General features: G+C 35.8%; 1 protein-coding gene across 2 annotated transcripts in view; it reads left to right on the forward strand.

The window, feature by feature from the left end:
* Positions 1 to 23,062, forward strand: part of DENND1B (DENN domain containing 1B) — a 158,416-nt gene that overhangs the window by 56,610 nt on the left and 78,744 nt on the right. The window contains exons 4-9 of one of the 2 annotated variants that reach the window (XM_048067142.2): positions 883 to 932; positions 8,902 to 9,021; positions 17,058 to 17,127; positions 18,334 to 18,414; positions 20,793 to 20,852; positions 22,703 to 22,756. In XM_048067142.2, the coding sequence (XP_047923099.1) occupies positions 883 to 932; positions 8,902 to 9,021; positions 17,058 to 17,127; positions 18,334 to 18,414; positions 20,793 to 20,852; positions 22,703 to 22,756 (435 nt within the window). The remainder of the gene's footprint in view (positions 1 to 882; positions 933 to 8,901; positions 9,022 to 17,057; positions 17,128 to 18,333; positions 18,415 to 20,792; positions 20,853 to 22,702; positions 22,757 to 23,062) is intronic. The other variant, XM_048067143.2, reaches the window with a different exon arrangement.

The following is a 23,062-nucleotide window of genomic DNA, read 5'->3' on the forward strand; positions in this document are numbered from 1 at the left end:
GTTGGGAGCAAGGAAATAACTGTTTTTTTCTGGGTTCCTGTAAGATCACTGTTTAATACTTTCTGCTAACAGATCTGGCAATTCACTTTTTTTTTTTTTAAGAGAAAATCATTGACTAGCTTGACAGCATTTTTATATTTTAATTAACACATTTTATTTGCCACTAAACAACTTCTTAAATAAAATTCTGTGAGAAAGAGCGGCATTATCCTTTTATATCATGGTATAAATGTGTAGCTCTGGTAGATCTGTCACCCCCTTTTTTATGAATAGTGAGGCTTGCTTGTGAAAACCAAAGGGTTAATCATATAAATTTCTCCTTTGGACCAGCAGAAGATTTCCATCATTTTCAGCATTTGACCATGAAGGATGTATAGAGTTGTTATACCTCTCTGTAATTCATTCTGCTGCCAACTTCATTCCCTTTTCTCTGCCTGCATTTTAATTGAAACAACATTTGTATTTTTGAGCCAGGATCTGTCAGAAGTCCCTGTGGCTAGTCTGTGGTACAAGTAGCAGCAGACGTGGCTTACCCATATGGTGTGGTGCTTCTTGTAAAATCCATATGGCCTTGTTGAAGGGAATCCCAGCGGGGATGTGAAGGGTGTTAATACCCTTCAGGCCAGGCCTTTCCCTCCTGGGGCTTCTATGGCATTGTCTTTGCAATCTGCCGAAGCACAAACTTAATTCCTTTTTAATAATCAATTATTTCAGTCCAGGAACGTGTGCTGTATTTTATGCAATCTTATATTCCTTGAGTTTATTATTTTATATGAGCATTTTGGGTTATTTTTTAAAAGCAAGCTGTAGGGCAGATGCTAGCAAATAGAGATAAAAGCCTTTTCAAAATCCTAACTTTATTTCTTTTACTTGTATTTACAGGAAGTGCTGAACAGCGTTCCAAAGTTCTGCTTTCCTTTTGACATTGAAAGGTATGTGGTACAGTTATTATTTATTGAAAGATATTTTATATAAAATGATATTTAGCATAATTGCAAGGAAAGATATAAGGAACAGGAAAATATATTATACTTCATAAGCTTGCACCTGTAGATAAGAAGAACATGTTCTTTGTTGTTCAAGTGTGTATTAAATCCTTAGGAGAAAATTATCACAGCAAAATGCAGAATTTTAGGGATATGTTCATCAGGGTAGAGCAATATTCTGGCTCCCAGTTTTGTCCATTATAATTGTAAACACCATCTGCCTTAATACAAGGATATAACATAGTTTCCTTCAAACAGCAAGCATCTTTTAAAAAAAAAAAAAAAAAAAAAGGAATGTTATATGCACTGGTATATAGAAACTCACTGACCAGTACTGAGAACGTGTTGTTCGAGTTCAAAGAAATTAAGACTTCAATTGCTTGGAATTAACTGAATATGCAATTGATTTTTCTCAGAGTAGATTCAAGACCATTATTTATAACTAATTAGCTCTTACCTTTCTGGTATCAGTTATAGTGTGGCTTCCATGTAATGATGCCAGTCATTTAAATGGTTCATATGAAACAACTTTATTAATTAAAATATTTATTTGTGCTTGTCAAAATGATTAATGGTAATTAATTTAATGAATCATACTCAATTTCTGAAACTCATATTGTCCAACTCAACAAAGATTGAGTTAAAAGCTTAATTTGCATAATTAATGAAAGGTACACCCAGGTAGTGTGTAGGCTGAGCCAGTTTCAGCACAGCATTGGCATCAGTTGTGTATGAGAGCCCTGCAAGAAGCTACCGTCAGTGCAGTGAAAGATGGTGTGTGGACAGAGGAAGGGAGGAAAACACACTGGAAAAATAAAGATTGTCACAAACACAAGTTTTTGGAAGTAAACTATGTTCATTTAGTCTTTTATAGTTGAATTTAATTAAGTTGTTTAATTTTTGATCTGGTTAAGCTCACTGTCTTTTAAGCTGTTTTAATGCCTTAACTAATACAATAGTCACTGTTGGCTTTAAAGCATTCATGTCTTTAATGTGCTTAAGATACATACAGAATTCTGTTTAAAATTGGTAATGGAGATGAATAATGGAAATAAAATTTGAGGATAACAGAAAAAGGTGAGGTTCTGTTGCTGCCATCCAGTGGCAAGAACATTATCAGTGGTAGCAAATAATTATTTTCAACAGCTTATCTTGTGTTAACTGTTTCTGTTAAGCCATTCAGAAGACACTTAGTTGCTTGTATGAGACTGATGAGCTTAATCAGAGAACTGTGGGAATATATTCACTTATTTTAACTAAGTATCCAAAATGTGTGGGGGGGTTGAGTATAAAAATTAAGAGATGTTTGTGTGTTAATGGTTTTAATGCCCTTTGTCCTGTCCCCCAAAACTTTTTGACTCTTGGTGTATATTTGGCTCATATTTGGTTGAAAAGCAGTGGTCTCACAGAGATGAAATTCCTACAAAATCCATAAAACTTGGCAGTTGGACAGAAGATGGGGAGAGAGTCTTGGAAGCTGAGTTACACTGACAGAACACAAACCTGGCTCGTTCTGTCTGGCCCGCTGGCTGCTCTGGCAGAGCACTGCTGTCTTTCAAGTCAGCCGCTGGGAGCTGAGTTGTAGGGGATTTGTGAGAGAACTAAAGGCAATGTGGGGTCACGAGAGAGTGAAAGAGCATGGACAGGGAGGAGGGGCAGAGTTATTGTGGGGAGCAGGATGGAAATGTTGGAAGCCCATTCAAGAATACGGGCTGAATGTTTACTGGCAACTATTTGTGGGACAACTTACAGCTGTGTGGTGTTTATGCTACTCAGTTCAGGCATTTTTATGGTATACACATATATTGCCACTTTTCTTTTTTTCTAAAGAAAGCTGTTCAGGTGTTTTTTGTTTTCTCCATTTTTTTTTTTTTTGGAAAAAAAATGGGACTGATAGAGACAAGTATTGAGAAAAAACATTGCTATAACTCCTTTTCATGTGGTTTTCTTTTTGATGGATGTTGAAGATGTGACAAACACTTAGCTTTTTTTTCTAGCCATAAACGTACTTTTCACTTGTTTGGTGAATGTTTATTTATTTTCTTGTATTGAGGACCATGATAGACCATACACCGAGTGCCCCCCACGTGTTTTACAGGCAGTTTCAATGACAAGTTCTGTACAGAAATCTTTGATTGAAGTGTAACAAAAAGTTTCTGTTTCATTGATTGAGCGTGTTGTACTCTAGGGAACATAGTTTCTCAAACTGTATTATGTGTACTATCCATATATAAACCGCTTAAAGCACCTTCTGATCCTCCTAAGAGCTAGGAATTACCAGTGCAAAAGTGGAACTTCCACTGATGCTGCTGATCAAGATAGCTGGAATAAAGAACATGACTTTGTTCCATAGATTGCTTCTGGGCTTTCTCCTACCATGCAGCAGAGTTTGAGTGTTCTTTTTATTGAATAGATAAATACAACTCATTTAAGTAGTAAAGCTCTATTCTTTAAATTATGGAAATAGCAAAGTTAAAGCCCTGCTAAAGCACAGTGGTAAGTCCATCATCACATATTTAACTCCACCTCACCTGTGATTAATTAGTGAATGAATTGAGAAGTGAACGAAAAAAAATGTATTTTATTTTGTTTATTCGCTATGATGCAATGATCACAGACTGAGATCCAGATTTGATTCTGTCATAGTGCTTACTTCATCTCACCAGACATACTGACTTTATCTTTTATGTGGATGTAGTAAATAGCTGTACACTATTTGTTCTAATTATCAAAATTGCATACTGTGAATGGTGATTAAAATCTGTAGGTACTCCGATTAAATTTAACCTGAAACTCAAGCCAAAGAAGGCACAATAAATGAAGTAATTGTTGACCATGACTTAAACTTGGAGTTTTCTATATATATATATATATATATATTATTATTGAAAGCAAGCGCATAATTTTTTGCTGCCTGGTATGGCTTACCTTTTATGTTGAAGGGATTAAGAAAGAAACTGTAATAGAAGTTCTTGAGCATTTATCCCAATAACCAATGTCTTCTTTTTGGGGGGACTAAATTATTTTAGACTTAATAAATAGCACAATCGTATACCATTTTAACAGTTCATTTGTAGATATTTACGAATATATTCCTTTTTCTTCTGCTACACACTTCATTTCTCTGCTTCTATTCATATGGAATTGTACCATTTGAAAACGAAGAGGTTTTCCATTTCCTTGTAATTGTTTGTTAAGCCAATTTTTTTTACATTAGAGAAATTATACTTCTTTTCTCTTGTTCCTTGCATCCTTTATGCAAACTCTGCATGATGTTCTTTGCGTCTTTCCACTACCAGTCTTCTGTATTTTCCCTCTCAACCTAAAATCTGTGTGTAACTTTGCAGAGCCTGTACCTCAATCTCTAGCTCCATCCATTTAGCTGGGTGATGGAGGGAGCATGCCAATGCTCCCTTTGTTCTTTTTGGCCCCACTTCAAATTCAGTCCTAAGTTGCAAGAAGTCTGTGCAAGAAGGACAGGAGAAACCCAGGTAGTGGAGTCATGGGTCACAGAGCAGGCTTTGAAGTGGAGACAGTAGTCTCCGATTTGGTAATAGTAATAAATGGAAGAAGTCCCAACCTAGGGTTACTGGTTCCCTGAAATTCAAAGCCCTTTAGAAATTCTAAAATTTGAAGAACAACTCATTTCAAGCATACTTTGTTTCCTAAACAGATTAATTTGGAAGAAGAGCAACTCTAATTGAGAACAAGGGATAAATGTAATGGTCAGACATGCTGTTTTTTGTTGGAAGAAGAGATTTAATTTCTGCCTTAATCAGTTCTCTCAAGGCAGCCTTAAAATGCAGCATGCACAATGGCAATAGTATAAACAAAAATCTTTCAAATGATTGTTTACCTGCTCCATGCATATCAAAGAACCTTTTCTGCATTCTGTAGATACTTAGGGAAATTTTAAAAACTATTTTTATTCATGTAGTGAACTGTAATAACCTTGAAAGAACACATTGTAGTCTACAGAGTTAATAAGTGTTTACATACATCCTTTGCTGTTGGTGATTTATTGTTGTTGAACTAAGACTAAATGTAAGCATGCAATGCAGGAGCTGAAAGGAAGTAAAAAGCAGTGCAGAAGAATGAGTGAGTTCGGTGACAGACAGTTTGTGGCACCTTGTGCCTGCTGTCTCCCTGCAAGAGAGCAGATCCCCTTGTTTTGACATAACCCACTAGGCCGCCATTTTGAAGTTTGGTCAGTTATCCTGTGTTCTGTCAGAAAGTATAGGTAATACTTTCCATAGGCTATTTCACTAAGTAACAATTGTGTTTTACACATGATGTTAATGCTAAGGAAAACTGCTAGAAGCATCTTTGCTGTGAGTTGGTAGAAGTTACAGGAGCTGTTACGTGCCACCGAAGTCAAAACTTCACCTCAGAGGCATAAGTCTCATAGCCAAAATTTGTCCGCATTATATATGATACATGCAATAGATACGTTAAATCTGTAGTGGTAGCACTTTTGGAATGTTTTATGTGTCAGGTTTATACATTTTGGTTGTTTACTGTTGTACAGAGATCATCATTAGGTTGTTACTGGTAAGGCTTACGTATAGTCAGTTTTTCTTCTGATGAAGAGGAGTAAAAAAACAGGCATCCTTGCTGCCCCCAGCTCCTATGTGGAGCTCTCGAATTAGCAACCCAGGATTAATTCAATATTTTAAACTCTAATCAAAAAATGTGGTGCAGATGGATGGTCGCTAGGTTCTGCTAGCTGTTCCTTGAAGCAAATGGAACCAAATGCAAACTTTTGGTTGTTTGTAGAGATTCAGCTTTGGAGTTTTCCTCAATTTGAACATCCGGAACAAGTTGCTTACGCTCTTTTTAAAGTCTGCGGGATGGAGTTTTCAAGCTGAGCTGTTTTCACACTGACTGTCAAAACACGGAGTTGTATCTCCTAGAGAAGCAAAGGGAAGATGTTGAGTTGGAGGCGGTGAGATGGCACTGGGATTGCCTCCCACTGGACTGCCATAACTTGGCTGAGCTATTTTTAATACAAAGAGAATAGCAAAATTTAAATCTTATGTTTAATGTGGTCTTGTGTAATGACACTTTTATATATGCTTTAATTGCAACGCTGGGTATTTTCCCATGTCATCTACCAGTGTTGGCAAGGGAGGAGGCAAATTTTTCTGTGGCTAAGGAATTGTTTTTAAGCAGCAATGGAGAAGAGTCATTTCCTGACATACATATACACAGTACAGAAAAAACAAAGCCTGCGTAGATGGACATCTGTTAAGAATAGCATTTTGTAAATCATTGATCATCTGCTTGGGTTAGGGGACCGCGGCCTGCCCACGCCAGACTAGTGGGTGACTGCCAGGCCCAGGCCAAGGCGAGGCCGCAGCAGAGCAGGGCACGGGTGAGGGCAGGAGGCAGCCAAGGCGCTGTGCACGGTGTGGCTGCCAGCGCTGCTGCTGCTGGGCACTGTAAGCACCCAGTGAGGCACCAGGCTGCAGATTTCTGTGGGGATCTGCTTGCAGGAATAAAGAGACAGGTGCAAAGATGTGAAATAGCAAACTGGATCATTGGCAGGGGAGTAATAACATGCTGTTATTGATGGTTCTCTGTTGTGTCCGACATAATATACAGGCAGCATGCGAGGTATGTAAAAAACCTGAAAGATGAAGCGCTGAGAGAGCCGATGAGCATTTACTGTGTCTTAAAAGCACACTGGGTTGTTCCAGTTTATTGAAGACAATCGAGGAAAATACTTGTAATGATTTAAGTGTAATTACCTAATGTAAAAAAGTCCATTTACTATCATGGATCTCCAGCGGTTCTACTGGACCAGGATAAAGATAACTTGTACTGTTGTTTATATTTAACGCAGGCTTTTATTTCGGCCTTGTCACTGAATGTTCTGAAGGGACAAGACCAAATGGAAACAAGTGGGAGATTCTACAGTCTGGGTAGTAGCACCACTTGGCTAATAGTTAAGTTGTTGTCATATATCATTAAGCAGTATAGTGTGCGTGTCCCACATAATTTCTTCATCCCTTTTATTTCCTTCTACTTTCTTCTTTCTGAAGGGAAAATTTTTATATTTTATTTGTTGGAGCTTTTTGAAAAATTGCAGGGGATAAATTAAAAAAAAAAAGATGCAGTTAGTGGAAGATGGTGAGATTTGTGATGGTTCTCAGCTTCTGCAGGAATTCATTTTCAGCTTGGTATGTAAGAATGAACCCTACCTGACATATGTTAACCATATCACTCACTAGCAGCCACGTAGGTATTCTGCTGAAGAAGATAAATCAAGAATGAGAAAATAACAGAGGAAAATAGAATTACAGGCAGAACTACTGCATTTTACATTTTCAAATCTCCTTGCACTTCCCGTTACAACTTTGCTTTTTTTTATTTGCTTTTAACTATGCCATACATTATCTTTTGTGGTTGAAAATGACGAGACTCTAAAGCTTGTTTTCTTTGGAAGATGCTGGAAAAGTGCAATAGGTATTTCTGTGAGTAAACTGAAGATGCAATTGTGTTCTGAAATGCTTACACTAAATTCTATGAAAATCACCAAAATCTGACCACATTGAGAAGCCTTTGGAAGCGTTCCAGTTTTAGAGTTTAGTAATGATGTTTACTGACCAGTACATTCATCTGAGGCGTACATGGTAGTTCTTGCTTCAGAACTGGGCGGGACTTGCCTAAAGTTGTTGTCACAGCACTGGACGGCATAGCTGAGAGCTGCTCTGTCCTCTGCTGTCCTCTGGCTGAAGCTGACAGGTTGCACAGGAGAGAAAGGTGTCTGGCGCGAAAGGGAAAGGAGACAGGAGCCACGTCACAGCAGAGGAGGTGCCATGATTGTAGAAGGAAATTGGGAAAAGGTTTATGCTGTCAAACAGAAAGTGGGGGTAAGGAATGGAGGTTAGGACTAGGAACTGGAGAGTTTGAGGAATCAGAGGTGATGCTGAGAACAAACCACATTACCCTGTGCTGGCTGAGCAGGGAGCTTGGGGATAAGAGGAAATGGAAGACCACACAGGGAAATATTGTGCAAACTTATTCTGTCGCAGGTGGTATGTGTTTTGGTATAGAAGATGCTATTTGAAGATGCTATTGCTTATTATTTTAGTTCTTGTGCTATTTGTTTTAGATTATTTTCTGTCTTTTGCATTTGCAGAATAGAAAAACTTGCACTGGAAAATAGGCTTAACAAAAAGTTTTCTATTGGGCAATACATAATGGAAAAAAGGTGGAAGAAGTGTAGGTGTGCATGGGAAAGCTACAGGTCTACAGAAGAAAAAAAATGCTGGTTTTCTAATGCATGTCTTAAGCCAAGCCTGTGCTATGAAATTAAATAAATTCTTTGTAGAACTTCAGACCTTTGTTTTGGTTGGCATTTTTCACTGCTGAGGTGTGCTCAAAGCCAGCAAGCTGCAGCAAGCTTGTGCTGCTCCTGCTTAGGCCTTGCTTAGGAAATGACCTTAGGAAGCAGCCTGCCTACTGAGCTCAGGGCAGTCCGGGGCAGTGTCCTGTCTCCAGCAGCACAGGCAGGAACATTCCAGTCTCTCTTTATGCAGCAGCTCCTTCCTCTCATCCTTATCTACCCTGCAGTATACTTTCTGTAACTCCTGTGCCTTTTTTTTTGTGATACGGGGTCTGAACCTCACATAGTCCTCAAGCTGGGGGCTCACCGAGGTGGAGGTGGCCAGATCTAGTGGATGGGGCTGCCGGGATGGCAGCAGGAAGCACGGATGAGCAAGAGAACCGACCTCTTTGGTGCCCAGGGGAAGGTGTGGGGTGGATGAGGCAGCCTGGAGGGAAGGAATGGAGAAAAGCGTTTTCTGAGAAGGATAGTGAGGTTGGAATGTGGAAATGTTTGAGACCAGTGACTTATATGCTAGTGTTTTTCATGATTTGGTGTTCTTAAACTCTGTGTCTAATTTTTCAGGGTGTCCCAAAACCAAGTAGGACAGCATTTTACCTTTGTGCTCACCGACATTGAAAGTAAGCAAAGGTTTGGATTTTGCCGTTTGACATCAGGAGGCAAGGTCTGCCTCTGTATTCTGAGGTAAGTTGGAACAAGAAAAAATGAGTATAGAAGTGAATATAGGAAAAATACAACGAAAAATGATCTTTTGGAAATTTTCTGATAATATTTTATGCTTATCTGTCAGTATACCATTTCTGTACAACAGTGTTACCATTGATTTCAGCTGAAGAACAGTCTCAAGCCCCATGTGACTGTGTTCTTGAGTGAGGCTAAATGATTCAATGTCTGCCTAAAAGCTTTGCAGGCTTTGAATATTATCTGTTTATTCTTAGTTTCTAATGTAATCTTTGACAAGTATCCGGTCAATTTAACAATGAGATGTGCTATTCTGTATTCCTGTACTTGGAAATATGACTTTTGGGTGTGTCTTCCATCATCTTTAGCCAGACTATTTCTCTTATGAGAAACTCCAGAGCCAAATTAATTGTCAATGTACAGCATGCTGGTCTGGTGCAGAACAGACACTGAAGAAGAAGAAATTTACCCCAGCAAAACATTTTGTTTTTCTTTCTGGTTATTCTTTGTTCTCCTTGAAGATAATAGTTTTGGTAGTGAAAAAACAAACAAACAAACAAAAACCCCAGAATTATTTAGTTAAAGCCTTTTTGTACTGTGCTTTATTATAAGGCCAAATTGACAGTTCAATTAATAGCCTACCAGTCTGTAATGTTCATAGAAAAAATGAGAACATCCAGTTCGGAAGCGCATTAGGAGCCCCCCAACATCTGGGAATTTAAACAGGTTCTAAACTAATGTTGAGAGCCTGTGCACTGGACTTTTTGGGGGCAGGTAATTTAAAAATAAGTATTTGCTATAAATAACTGTAAAATTTTATAAAATTTTAAAATTTAAAATTCTAAAATTTATATAAATACTGTAAAAATTTACTACCATATAATAAAAATAACAAATGGAAAAGGTTTTATTTTGGAAATTAATTGGCTTTCTGTGATCCTGACAATACTTCTTTAATACTACTGTAGAAGGATTTAAGTCAGAATTTTGGAGCATATAATAGCTGTTTTCACTGTGCTAGGTTAAGGCCCAGAGAGAATATAAGTGTATGCTCTTAGCAGTTTTTTCTGAGCTAGCCTTTTCTTCCCTCATCAGACTAAAAACAAATGTTTTTTTACTTGTACTTCTAACATTGTCTGGGTAGCTTCTAATGTTGCAGTAACAATTCTTTAATCAATTACACTCAAGTACGTACATTTCAATACTGTATGTAGTGCTGCAAAGCAAAGGATGCAGATTCTCAGTTGGTGTAAACAGAGGTATTTCTGTTAACATTTCCACAGAGACATACATCAGTTAAAGATTAGCCAATGGTCTGTTACTTGGCAGAATAACTAGGAATATGAAAAGTGGCAAGCTATAATTTTTCACCAAACCATAATCAAAACATTGCCTTTATTGCTTTTATTGTGACAATTTCAAATTTACAATGCTGAATGCATAACAGCACTAGCTTCATGGAATTGTACTTCTAGTTGCTCTCCAATTTGTATGCCAGTTTGAAATAGTGTTTTGCTCAGACAGAAAGAATGTATCAGTATTTTCCTTTGATGCATTTTAGTACCCAGTCTGATTTCTGCTCTAAATCCAGGATTTGTTAGTAATGACCAAATGAAAGGAGACTTGCTAGCAGATTTCTTTCAGCATTTCATCTGACTCTCCCTTGTAAATGTTAATTTATCTTAAAGTAACCAATATCAAAGAAAGTTTAACAAAGAGTTGCTGTCTTTATGCATAAAGATGTGTGCGCGTATGCACACTTGCTCTCTTTTCTTCCATACTTCAAAATAGTGTCAATGTATATTCACATTGTGAATTTACATGTAATGACTTGTGTATGAACAGTTCAAACTACTTGTGTCTGTCACAGATACGTGTATAACAGTCATGGACTTTATATAAACACACAGATGCAGGCATACAGAAATAGCAGGTCAAACTATGGCACATCTGCACATCTCCATATGCATGTATTTGTGTATCTCCACTAAGAATAGGAATACATTGACACTGCTGGTTGGGGCTTTAACAAAGGCAAACTATAGAAAGTCAAGTATAAAAGACTTAACTAAATGGCAGTAGGTAACTGAAATCTAATTTATAATCTCTGAAAAGAAGAACAGGAACAAGCCAATCACAGCGATGAGAAAGAAATCCGTAAAAATTGGGGGAGACTGATGAGTAGGGAACAGGATGGCTTCTCTCTTTTGAATGTCTTTTGAGAATGGTACTGTGTCATATGTTAACCTGTGCCAGGCGTGCTAAAGTACTGGGATTTGAAGTGGTTAGTGGGATTCTCAACTGTAAAGGGAAGAAAAGGCTTGTCCTCAGATTTTACACCACCAATGAAAAGCTGCTTGTGAGGTTAATTCTTGTAGTTTATCTCTCTAAAATTCATTCTTTATCTGAAACATTAATTTAAGGAAATCAACTTTGAATTTGCAGCCACATAGTCGTACTTAAAACTGGAGAATTTAAATCAGAATATACACCCATCTTGTAAAACATACAGAGAAATTTCATATGTACATTTTATATACACATGTATAAGAACAATGTGAAAAGAATTGTCTCCCAAATCAGAATGTTCTGTTCAAGTTCTCTGTAAGCACGAATACAGTTAAATAAAAATGCTCCGATGTAGCTATCCCAGGCATTTTTAGTTGAAGAATTTAATCGTGGTACAGTATTTTCTAAAGTGATCAAACATAACTTGACTGCAGTTGCCAAATTCAAAATGCAAATGAGTGCATAATCACAGTAAGATGAGAAAACACATTTTGGATCATTCTCCAGAAGTTGTGTGTGATTCCTTGAAAGTCTTTTTGTTAGTTTGTTTTTCTCTTTCAAACTGCATGGCTGCTTTGTGAAGCTCTCCGTGTGAATCCTTCTGTGTCACCTCTTCCATCTCCACAAACTATTGAACTCATGTAGCCCCTTAAAAACAAGAGGTACCACAGCAAGAATATTGTAATATACTCGTATACTATACAGGGTCTTTTATTCTAATTTTACTTTTTATATGCTAATTTAAATAATAGTTTTGGCAGTACAGATTTGAAGTGGCAAAGTAGAAACATGGATGTTCATTTTTGAATAATACAAGGAGACTTAAATCTTTTGGGTATTGTTTCTATATATCTCTGCTGTTTGTAGCAGGAATAATACTTTGTGAATTTACATTAAGCTGTTTTTGAATTGTCTGAATGGTTTTAATACAAAGTTCAAATAATTTGACCGAAATTTGTTTTGTTAAAATCTTGAAACTGTTGATGGAATCTTGAGGTTGCCCTTATGTATCTAGAGAAATGGAAAATGCATCATTAAAATTTTCAGTCTTAGGTTTCATTAATTTTACGACTGTAAAATTGTCACCTACGTTTCCAAATGAAATGCTGTAATAAGGAAGACAGGTTTATGTGGTAAGCCTTTGTAGTTCTTCAGTTCAGACCACGCTTGAAGGTTTCTCACTCTTCCTTTAGGCAAATCCCTTAGAAGCAGAATGTTTCAATTTTACACATTTTGTGTCAATTTTCCAGACAGAAAAGTAGCCCCTAGACATTAGACATTTAGCTACGGAAAGGCAGTTTCCTTAGTTTTATTTGATTACTAAAAGTTAGATTCCTGCTGATAGTTCAGGACTGTTAGTGGTTACCTGACTATTTGACAGAAAACATTTCCTTTCCTTTATTTAACCTTTGACTCATGAATGTAAAAGTTTTATCAGAGCTATAGTAGAAGCACAAGTGAGGTGGAAGTCTACTTACTGCAACAAGGGTTATGCGTGACTTTGAATAAAAGTCTGAGCTCCTGCCTTGTGGCTCATTTGGATTAAAAGAAAATGTTAAGTATGTTTCTAATTAGCCATGAAATATCTTGTGCTCGTGTTCTCATGACAGGCAGTGGCTGTACTCTTAAATAAAGACCACTGTATTCTAAACCAGGAAATAGATGTCTTTTAAGACAATACTGCTTAGGTTTTGATATTTTATCTTATTGTGGGAATAATCTTTTGTGGCAACTTCATAAGAATATGAAGTTGTTGTATGTTTGTCTTATATGCTTGTTTCTCGAAAGAGTACTGGATGTAACATGCAGTCTGCAAAGACAACGTGTGCAATTAAAAAAAACAACACTCAATAAACCAATGATGGTTTCATAGTTTAAGAAACTAAATTATTTTTATTTGAACCTTACACTTCTAAATACATTAAAGCCCTGCTGTTCCTCAGTTTTATCGACTGCAAAGGGGCTTCACTGATAACCTTTTGACATTTTTTAAGACAGCTAATTCATTATAAAATAGAACAATCATAAATAATTTTATGAATGTGTGCGACAGTAACGTCTTTCTAGTAACAGACTTCAATTTTGATTTTATCCACTGTTAAGGTACATGTTAGTGTGACAGTTCTGAGTTAGCAGTAATATATTATAGGTCTCCTCTATTAAGTTCAGCAATTCTAAAGCCATTTTTGCAGAGAGTGCATTTCTGTACTGACGTGCTTGAAAAAAATGGTTACCCAACTTAACAGATGTCACTGGATATTTTGACTTTTCCGTACATAGACTTCTTCTACTGTGCTAAATAAAGATTAAATAATTTTTGCAAGTTTTGCCAACACAACAAGCTGAGAAGATTCCTTTACCCTAATGCTTCTGTTCTGTCACGCACACAAGTCCTGTATACAGCACTTTATCCAATGCAATATACTTACTGGATAAAGATGTAAAGCTTAAATCATGGGAATGCTCATCTATGAATAAATCTATTTACTAGAGTAGTCCAAATAAGTTAATGGGATTATTAATACAAGTGCTTGCAAAACCAGCCTGTGATATAACAGGAAAAGAATGTTGCTTGACAGCCATGAAGATGTTTCAAAATGAAACGAGCTTATATTTGGTCTTTGCGTCGAGAATCTGAAATCCCTCCTGACTGATAGCTGTCTGATTTATGAACAAACACAATCTGTGTTTGTTTACTTTTAAAAGCAGAGATGCATTGTGTACACACATACAAACACACACTTTATTGTTTGCAAACAACAAATGTAGCAATTCTTTATTGTACTGAAATAATAGCAATTAGTAAATACATAAAAGAAAAATATAAAGAACTTGTTTGCTTTGCATTAGGTCTTCATAATTTTTTTACAGTAAAACAATATAATTAAAATTACTGGCATAAACTTTTGCAGTTGAACTATGCTTTGTAAGAGCTGAAGACATGGGAGAAAAAACAGGACAGATTTTGGTGGTCTTTGGTTTCATGCCATAGAATGTAATGGAGCACTTGTTTTGATTGGTCTTAATTTTTCAGGTTTAAATGGCATGTTGAAATTATATTAACCTCATATCTGTGGTTATAAGGCTGAAAGCAATTCTTTTTCCAGTCTTTCAGCTCAAAAAGGAAACTGGCATTTTTAAACTATGTTCAAGTAGTCTGTTTTTACAACATATTTCTTTGTGGTTTTGTTACATGGAGACGTGGAAGTGCATCATCAACCTGATTTTGCCCAGGGAAAGAGTTCTTGTATTGAGTACTCTGGTCAGCATGGCTTAACCGTATGAAAGAAAAATCTTCCCTGGCTTTGTGTTCAGGTTTATTAATTTCAAATAATGAATTTGTCCTTGTTGGGCATATATTTTAAAAATTGCATTTAATTTTTCTTTTCAAAGTAAGAGGGGAGCTGAGATCATAGATATAAGAAAGAAATATGGTTAATATTTTATTGAAGTAGGAGCATTTATTTTTATAGCATGCTGTTCATAAATACTCATTATGAAAAATGAATGATCAGATAAGATTTTAGAATATTCTGCAGCAGAAAGAAATATGCTTGGGTAATATAGACATCTGCTGCTGAGGTCATGGCAAACACTGGCAAGTTTTTAGATAACGTAAACTACTTGTGTCCAGTGTTAGGAAAGTATTTTGCAATTTAAACCTTGTACCTCGGACAAAAGCTTGAGCTGTGTCCTGACCTTTGCTGCAGTTCGAGACTGATAGAATTGTTCAGTGGGTCTTGCAGTTTTATTTTCCTGTCCAAGATAAAGCTAATGTGATTTCAGAAGGTAATAGAGCAGGAGTCCGAGCTGGAATAAAACTCCAAGATGAGTTGATTTAGGAGCTGTTGCAGTGAGTATTTTACAGGGGTGTGTAGCAGGCCCGTAAGCAGTGAGTGGCCATATACAGGTGCAATGAAGTAAATGTTATGGTTATATACAAATATTCTGAAAAGCAGATACAGTAATGTCACACTGGAACTACTGTCAACAATACCAAGTATTAGAAATGTCTGTGAGCTTAAAGAGATTGATCAAGTTTCAATAATTAGTCAGTACAGCGTATGGTAAAGTGTGATAAAGATATTAATACACTGGCCTAAAGATGTTGTTGCCTCTGTGTTCATTTGCATTTGCAAGAGTAAATTTGTGATGGTTCTGATTATTATTATTTTATTTTGTTTTAAGAATTAGCAGTTAGGCATTTATAAAGATAGCAAAGTAAGACTGCTATAAAATGCTTAACTATAACCATGTTCCCAAATCAGATGTCTGCTGTTCTCTTTCTCTGCTGTAAGAACTGGAGTCTATTTCTAAAGCCTGGGCAGCTGCTTACTGAGAACAGGGGTGTTGGAAAAAAATGTACCTGTTCACTCTGCTCACTGGGCAGGAGTAGCCTTGGCTTCTGAACCAACCCATAGCAGCTTTCCCTTTCCTGTAAGGGAAAGCTTTTAGGTTGTGCATACTGGGCTCCTCAGTTGCAATTAGCCTAATGTTTCCTGAAGTACATTTTTGTCATTTCAAGGTATACCCAGAGCATACATTAAAGCTTTTAAAAATGCGCCGGAATTATGTCCATGGATTTACACTGTGCTGAACAACCAAATATGTAGTATTGTTACGTACAGGTATAAAATGTAATAAAAAAGTTTCAGGCTTTATTTCTTCCCCCACCCCTGTCAAATCATGAACACCTAATATTATACTATTCATGGTAATGTCCTTTGTGATAAAGTTCTTAAAAAAAAAAAAAAAGTCTTATTACTTCTGTATCAAATGCTTGAGTAGTTATTATGTGGTTCTGTAGCATGCTGTCTCTGTTGATGTCTCAGCTAAAGGTAACCGTTCTGTAAATAGAGTACAAAAAATAGAAATGATGGCACCATGTTTGGGTTTCTCTTCTCATGCTCTTCAGTTACGTTATATTTATCTTGGATTCTGTTTAACTGATCGGGAATGTTGCGCATATATGGGCTGTGGACTTGTGTTAAGTCTGGTAATTACTCGTGTTAGTGTGCTGTGAGCTGTTGGTGAAGGCTCACATTTTTAGAATTTGCTTCTATGTATAGGAATGACTTTATTGGGAGACCGATATTCTTGTCTATGATGTGACATCTATGGTATTCTTTAGTAGTGCACAACTTGTCAAGTATGGGGTACTGGCTCTGCCCAGGTAAAAAGGTTTTCAGTCTTCAGGGAAGCAGCAGTTGGGGCAGTCTGGCCAGGTACAACAGAATGTGGAATCTCAAAACTGCAAGTAAAGTTGCAAACAAAGCTACTGAAACTTGTAACATCAAAAGATAGTGAGAATGTGATTTGAAACTGTCTGACAATGCTTAAAGTGAGCTCTTATGCATTTAGAATAACGAGAAGCAAAAATATGAGCTAGTAGTCTACGTTTACATGGAACTTCAAATCATTGTCCATTTTATTGTGCAAAGTGAAGTGGTATACTTAATGCATTTGAAGTATTCAGACATCAGCTTTATAACAAACAAAGCAAAACCAGAGGCTTGCAAAATAGATATATGTTTAACAGATACAGTGTAAAGAAATATAGCTTTAGTAGTATTATCTGTCAGTGATGCACCATCAAATTGAAATTCATGGAGAAAAGTTTTATATGCGTTTTATTTGTATGTAGAAATAAAAAAAAAAGTGCAAGTCACATTAATTATAGTAGTATTTCATAAGCACTGGAAAAATACACTAATAATTTATTCAAATGTGGTTTTTTCTTCCTCTTTTAGTTACCTGCCCTGGTTTGAGGTATACTATAAGCTCTTAAATACCCTGGCAGATTATTTGGCTAAAGAACAGGTAATTTTGCATATTCTGTTTCTTTGTGTTAAAGATTTTCCTTGTAATAGTAGTCACTATTTCAAGTGCTATAAGGGGATTCCACACTCTTTAAATCTTTTTGGTAGAATTCAGAAGCAAGTCGTTAAATTCATTATATTGAAATTCAAACAATCTGAATGTACAACCACCCCTATCACTTGAATACCACATTAATCTTAAAAAGCTGCTGAGAATCTACCTTTATAAAGTGTCAGTCTTAGCATAAACAAGTCCTGGATGAAGTGTGAGCAAAGTGTCACATCACTGGAGAACTGTATGATGTATTGATTGTAAACTGTAGATCTCCAGAACTATCTGATTATCAGTTACAAACACTTTTTTTCAGAACTGCATAAAATATGATGTACTGTTTCACCCTTCATATTCACTAAGAACTACCTCTCGTAATTCTGTCATCTCAACTAGCAAGACAAAATTGCTTGCAACATTTGGTGAAGAATCCTGATAGTTTAGTTTGCATATTCATGAGCAATTAGACATATTCCAGGATTACACGGGAAGGGAAGTACTGGCATCTGTTTCACTGAGAACATTAAACCCATACCTTTCTACCTTAACTATATCAAAGTAATAGATTGTAATTCAGGAGGAGGAGAGGGGAGCATCAGTAGTTTGCTGTATGCTGTAGATTGGAAAAGATGACGTTTCAAGAATAGATGAACTGTAGATTAAGCAATTATGGTGCATTATAGCAAATGCACTGTATGATGACTTTTTTATGTAAAATGAAAATGCAGTAGGAAAGTTAGGTGCTAGTTGGGTTAGTTAAATGTATTCTCTATTTATGGTCTCATGAATGGTGTACTGAATCTTTAAATGGAACTTTTATCTTTGGCCCTAACAGTAAAATGCTTATTAAGGTTGTATTTGGCAGAATTTTGGGGTAGGAATCATTTTCTCCTCTGCTTCCTGATCAGTAGTTCTGGCACTGCAGTTATTACTACAACCAATTTAAGATGCCAGGTTAAGTGTTGTGCTATATGCTGAGGAAATTGTTTTGATGGGTCAGAAAGCTTTAGTGGTGTGCAGAAGTATTTTGTTGTAATGTCTAAATTCATTAAATGAATATGTATATTCTCATGTATTTATAGCTTAATGTACTGTAAATGGTAATTATTCTGTATTATATGACAATTAATCACCTTTAAAAAATATTCCCTATAGGAAAATGACTCAAATGATTTGTTAAAATCATTGTATAGCCATCCTGTGCCAAAGGCAAATGCTTTAGTCAGTTTAAGTGTGGTAAGTATTCTCTGTATTATTCCTACTTCTGTTGTCTGCTACAAAATAGTAGCTATGGTTGAAACAAACAAAACCACCTTTGTAAATAGTAAACTTATATTGCTTCCTATAATTAACTGGCTTGGACAGCCTTTTTAACCTTTCATTTTTCCTATGCAGAATAGAATTTGTCTCTGTCTGAAGTTGTTCTCTTAAAGTCAGTCATAAAGAAGCAAAAAATTGAGTTTTGCTCTATGGATGAGAAAGTAAACAGCAGCGGGGTCTGGCAGTGCTGGAACTACTTTTTTTTTGCTTCCAGCTGTTTCATGTAGATAATTTTGGTTTCTCTTGCTGTGAATCCGTGAAAAACAGAATTTGTGTTGTTGCTTCCCATGTCTGAGTAGGTAGACTTATAAGACTGGACACAAATCTATGTAAGCTGCCTTCTTTCCCATCTTCCAGAATGACTGCACACACAAGTAAATGTGCACAAATAACTACGACTCATTTGAGCTATCAAGTTGCAAGACACAGAAGTGATTTTTATAAAGTCTTCCCTTACATACTGAAAGATCATTAGATTATTTATCTTGACATTTCCTGTTACTTGTAATCCATTTAATTTAGAACTGAGCCCTGTACTTTACGTAAAGTAAGAGCAGGCTTTAGAAAACCGTTTGGCCCTCTTAGGAGGGCATATAGAAATGGAGAGGCTTCCACTGCCAGTAGTTGCTTACCCTTGCTGCTTAAAACCATGCCGCTTTTATTTTAATCTTTCAGATTTCAGTTTCCTTGCTATTCCTTTTTTCCTAGTCTTTATAGCCCTAATATTTTTCTTCCTTGACCAGTACTAATCCAATATTTGTATTTGGAAGTCCTTCCAGTCTTGTGTGTTGTCGTTCACCAGAACAATATACTTGGTTTTAAAGCTACAGGTGATTTTTTTTGTTGCTTTTTTTTGTTGCTGCCATAATGTTTTTAAGTTAGTTTTCAGAAAGTAATAGAAATTAATTTATTTTTTTCAGAACTACAAAATATTTTATACTAGTCTATAGCGCCCTTCAGTATACCAAATACTATTTTGCCATCGTTAATTGCAGTATTATAACCAATTCTAATTCGGCAACCCTAAAATACGTTATAACATGCTTTAAAAAATTCTCCTGTGTTTTGGTTGGACATAGAGAAATTTTAAAGATTATTTTTCTTTCATTTCTTGCAAAGCATTGCTGCCTACTGCTGTCAGTGTGTGTTTCATCTTGCATAGAGCTTGCATACCTCAGAATGAATGTTGTGGTGAGCCTTGGAGGTTGTGGTGGATACAGCTGGCAACACTGGGATGACAAATCGCTTGCAATAGAGTTCATGCTTGCTGGTTGTGTTTCAATATTATCTAATGTTTGATTTTTATTTTTTTTCTCAACTGTCTCTTGTTCCCAGTAGTTTGTTCCATTAAAGAGTTTGGTAATCTTTTTAGCTGAACAATGATCATCTAAATGCAGGCCCCTTGCCAAATACTTGGCTGCAGGTACAGTTGAGCAAATACTGTGGGTTCAGACGGGGACGAGCAGGAAGGAGTAGGTTACCTTGAAACAGAATGTTTTTTTGGATCTACAGGCGTCTGTTTTCATAATGCTCAGTGCTGCAGGGAGTAGGGAAATCTTTATGGCCACTTGCAACTCTAACTTTGTGTGTCTACTTTTTATATTGACGTTCCTATCTGGCTCCTTGTATATTGTATAAATAGGCTAGACTGGAACAGTCAGTGGTAATAGACTTAAAAAGAAGCTCCAGTCTGAAAAATAATTGTAGAAATGACACCATGAGTTTGCCTTTCTTTGTGCCGGGATGAGTCTAGTTCAAATTTCATGATGCAGAATTAAAAAGATTCTTCCCTCCCATTTACTCAGATATGCAGGGTAAGGCTCATGGACACGGAAGTGGGGTTTAAATAGCAGACCACAATAGTAGTTATGATTACATGTATATAATCATGCATAAATTATGCATGATTGTACCGGTATCCGGATACATGGTATTTCCCAGTAATTCTTGGTAAGGAGGACACCAAAATGACTTGGTCCAGTTGAGGACTGTGTTCTCTTCTCACCGTGCATTCCTAGTAACAAATACTCCACAGCTGAGATTTGTAATGAAACCAGAGCTTAAATATCGTTTGGTTCACTTTTATTTTACCCATGGAGGGCCAGGACAAGTGCTTTTTCTTTTGTTGGAAAAGCTAGCTAAGTCAAGTCTGAATTCAAATAGGGGAGAAATATAAAAAATAAAACATATTTTCAGCCAATATTTTAAACTTGGAAAGCATTAGAGTCAGCTTTGGTCTATTTGTTGAAAAGCTAAAAAGTCAATTGTTCAATCTTTCTCTCATGTTGCCTAAGAACCAAGAGATGATTTTTGCAAGTCAGCAAGTTTTGAAAAAACAGCCTTGTCTTGTGTCGGTGAGTTTAAAAGGCACTATCTAAAACCTACTGCAATTAAAGAAATAATTACTTGCTATAGGGTCTCTCTTTTGATTTCAGGCTTATTTATACTTGTCCTTTGGGAAATTTTGCTGTTGTCTATAGCCTAAAAAAGCAGTCTAATATTAACGTACCTATTCTGTTTAAATCAGTCTAATTCCAGAGCTACGTACGTGTGTGTTGTAATCCTTTCATCAAAAAAACCCACAACCAAAATCAAACCCTTAAACTGATGAACAAAAATTGAATTTTCTAGTGTCCCTTTTTACAGAAAACTTTTTACAGGACAGCAACTGTTAATTTAGTATCTCTTCCAAAGCCATGCTTCCTAGGGGAGTTCACAAAGATGTGCAAGGACTCCATACCACGTTGTTTTTGCTGCTTTATGACTCTTAATGACTGCAGTAATGCCTCTTTGCTTCTCATAGTTCTAACTTCCTTTTCTGTTTAAAGAGTGAAATATTACTACTTTGTTAATTATAAGTAATTGCTTTTCAAACTTATTAAATTCATTACTCAGAAAATCTTTTGTTAAATTTTCTGTGACCTTATTATGTATAGGAAATAATTTTCTGTTCTCACCATACTTATGAAGAATATAAGCATTGCATTAATCTGAATATTTTCCTATTCCTGATTAGAGAAAAAAGTCTTACATGTTTTTCCTCTGTTGAAGCAAAACAATATATAGGAATATTAATTGTGTAAATGCTATGATGTTTATAGGATGCCTTTTTTAAACCAGTGTTTTTTATTTTTTTACTATTATTTTTTATTTTTTTTTAACTCTTGCCAGAAGACCTAATCTGTGGAGAAAGTTTTCTATTAAATGCATCAAGCTGGTTTAATAAGAGCCTCCTACACAGAGTTGGTAGTATTAATAAATATTTTTTTTTTGCTTGAACAAAAGACAATATCTTACAGACTTTCTTAATGTTTTAGTGTATGTTTTTCAAGTTTGACTTGAAAATGGACTGTTTGTGTTATAAATCATTATATAGCAGTGCATGGCTTAAAGAAAACAGTTTAAGAAAAATGAAAAAAAAAACATTAAAAAGTAACAGAAGATAAAAATCCAATAATTATCACATTTGCTTAGTATGCATTTAAGGTTTTTTGTCCTTCAAGATTTAGACTAATTATGCAAAAACGTCTTAAAATTACTGAACTCAATCCATGTTTGATAGCTACTAAGAGCACTGGATTAATGAGAATAATTTAAATTACATCTGTTTTCAGTTTATTTTATATTTACATTCTAAATGGCTTCAAACTAAGATTCTAAAATTACTAGTGTTTTTCATAAATCATTGTGGAATGTCAAGCTGTCAGACCTTGGATTTCTGTTAGCACATTTTTGATTCAAAGATGTTTGGAAAGAGATAAGAACATATATTAAGTAATAATATTTCTATTCTAATTAACTTCCATGTAAATGATTTTTCCTTACCCATTCTAAATTTACATTTTGTCCATTAACATTTTTTTTTTGTATTTGCAACTTTAAAATCAGTGCTTAAGCTAATCAATGCTGTTCTCAGGCTTGAGTTAACATTTAAAGCTGTTTTAATTTTAGCATTATTTCAAAACTGCAGCACAGTGATTTGTTCACTTGGTTTGTCTGCTATGCTAACCCAGAGATTGTCATTTCATGTTCTGATCTGCTTAATTCTTTGTCTAGTAGTGGTAAGAATACTGTTGGAAAAATGGCTATTTGCTTAAACAATGATGGGGTTGGAAATCCTGAATGCTGGAATGCTGGATTTTTAAAGAAATATTTTTTGTTTGCTGTGTACATAAATTATTAATTATTTTTCCCCATTGATTAGCACTCGTATTTCATTACTCCTGATATAACTGGATTGCCAACAATCCCTGAAAGCGTAAGTATGCAGTTTCTTTTTTAAATATTTAGGAGAAGTATAAATCTCATTCTGTGGGTAGGGCTGAACTCTGCTTTTATCAATAGGAGATTTTTTTTTTTCTAGGACTGTTTTCAGAATATGATTAATGTATATTATTATAACCTTTAGCTAGTAAGGTTACTGTTGCATTCATTGTTAACCGATATTAAAGCATTATACAGGGCATTTTAGCTCACCACTATATCTGCCTTTTGTTCATAGTTACTCAGTTTGTTTGCATTTATGAGGATTATATATGCAAAACATATTCTACTCATGCAGCTA

This window comes from Anser cygnoides, chromosome 8 (genome assembly GCF_040182565.1).
Source record: "Anser cygnoides isolate HZ-2024a breed goose chromosome 8, Taihu_goose_T2T_genome, whole genome shotgun sequence".
NCBI lineage: Eukaryota > Metazoa > Chordata > Aves > Anseriformes > Anatidae > Anser > Anser cygnoides.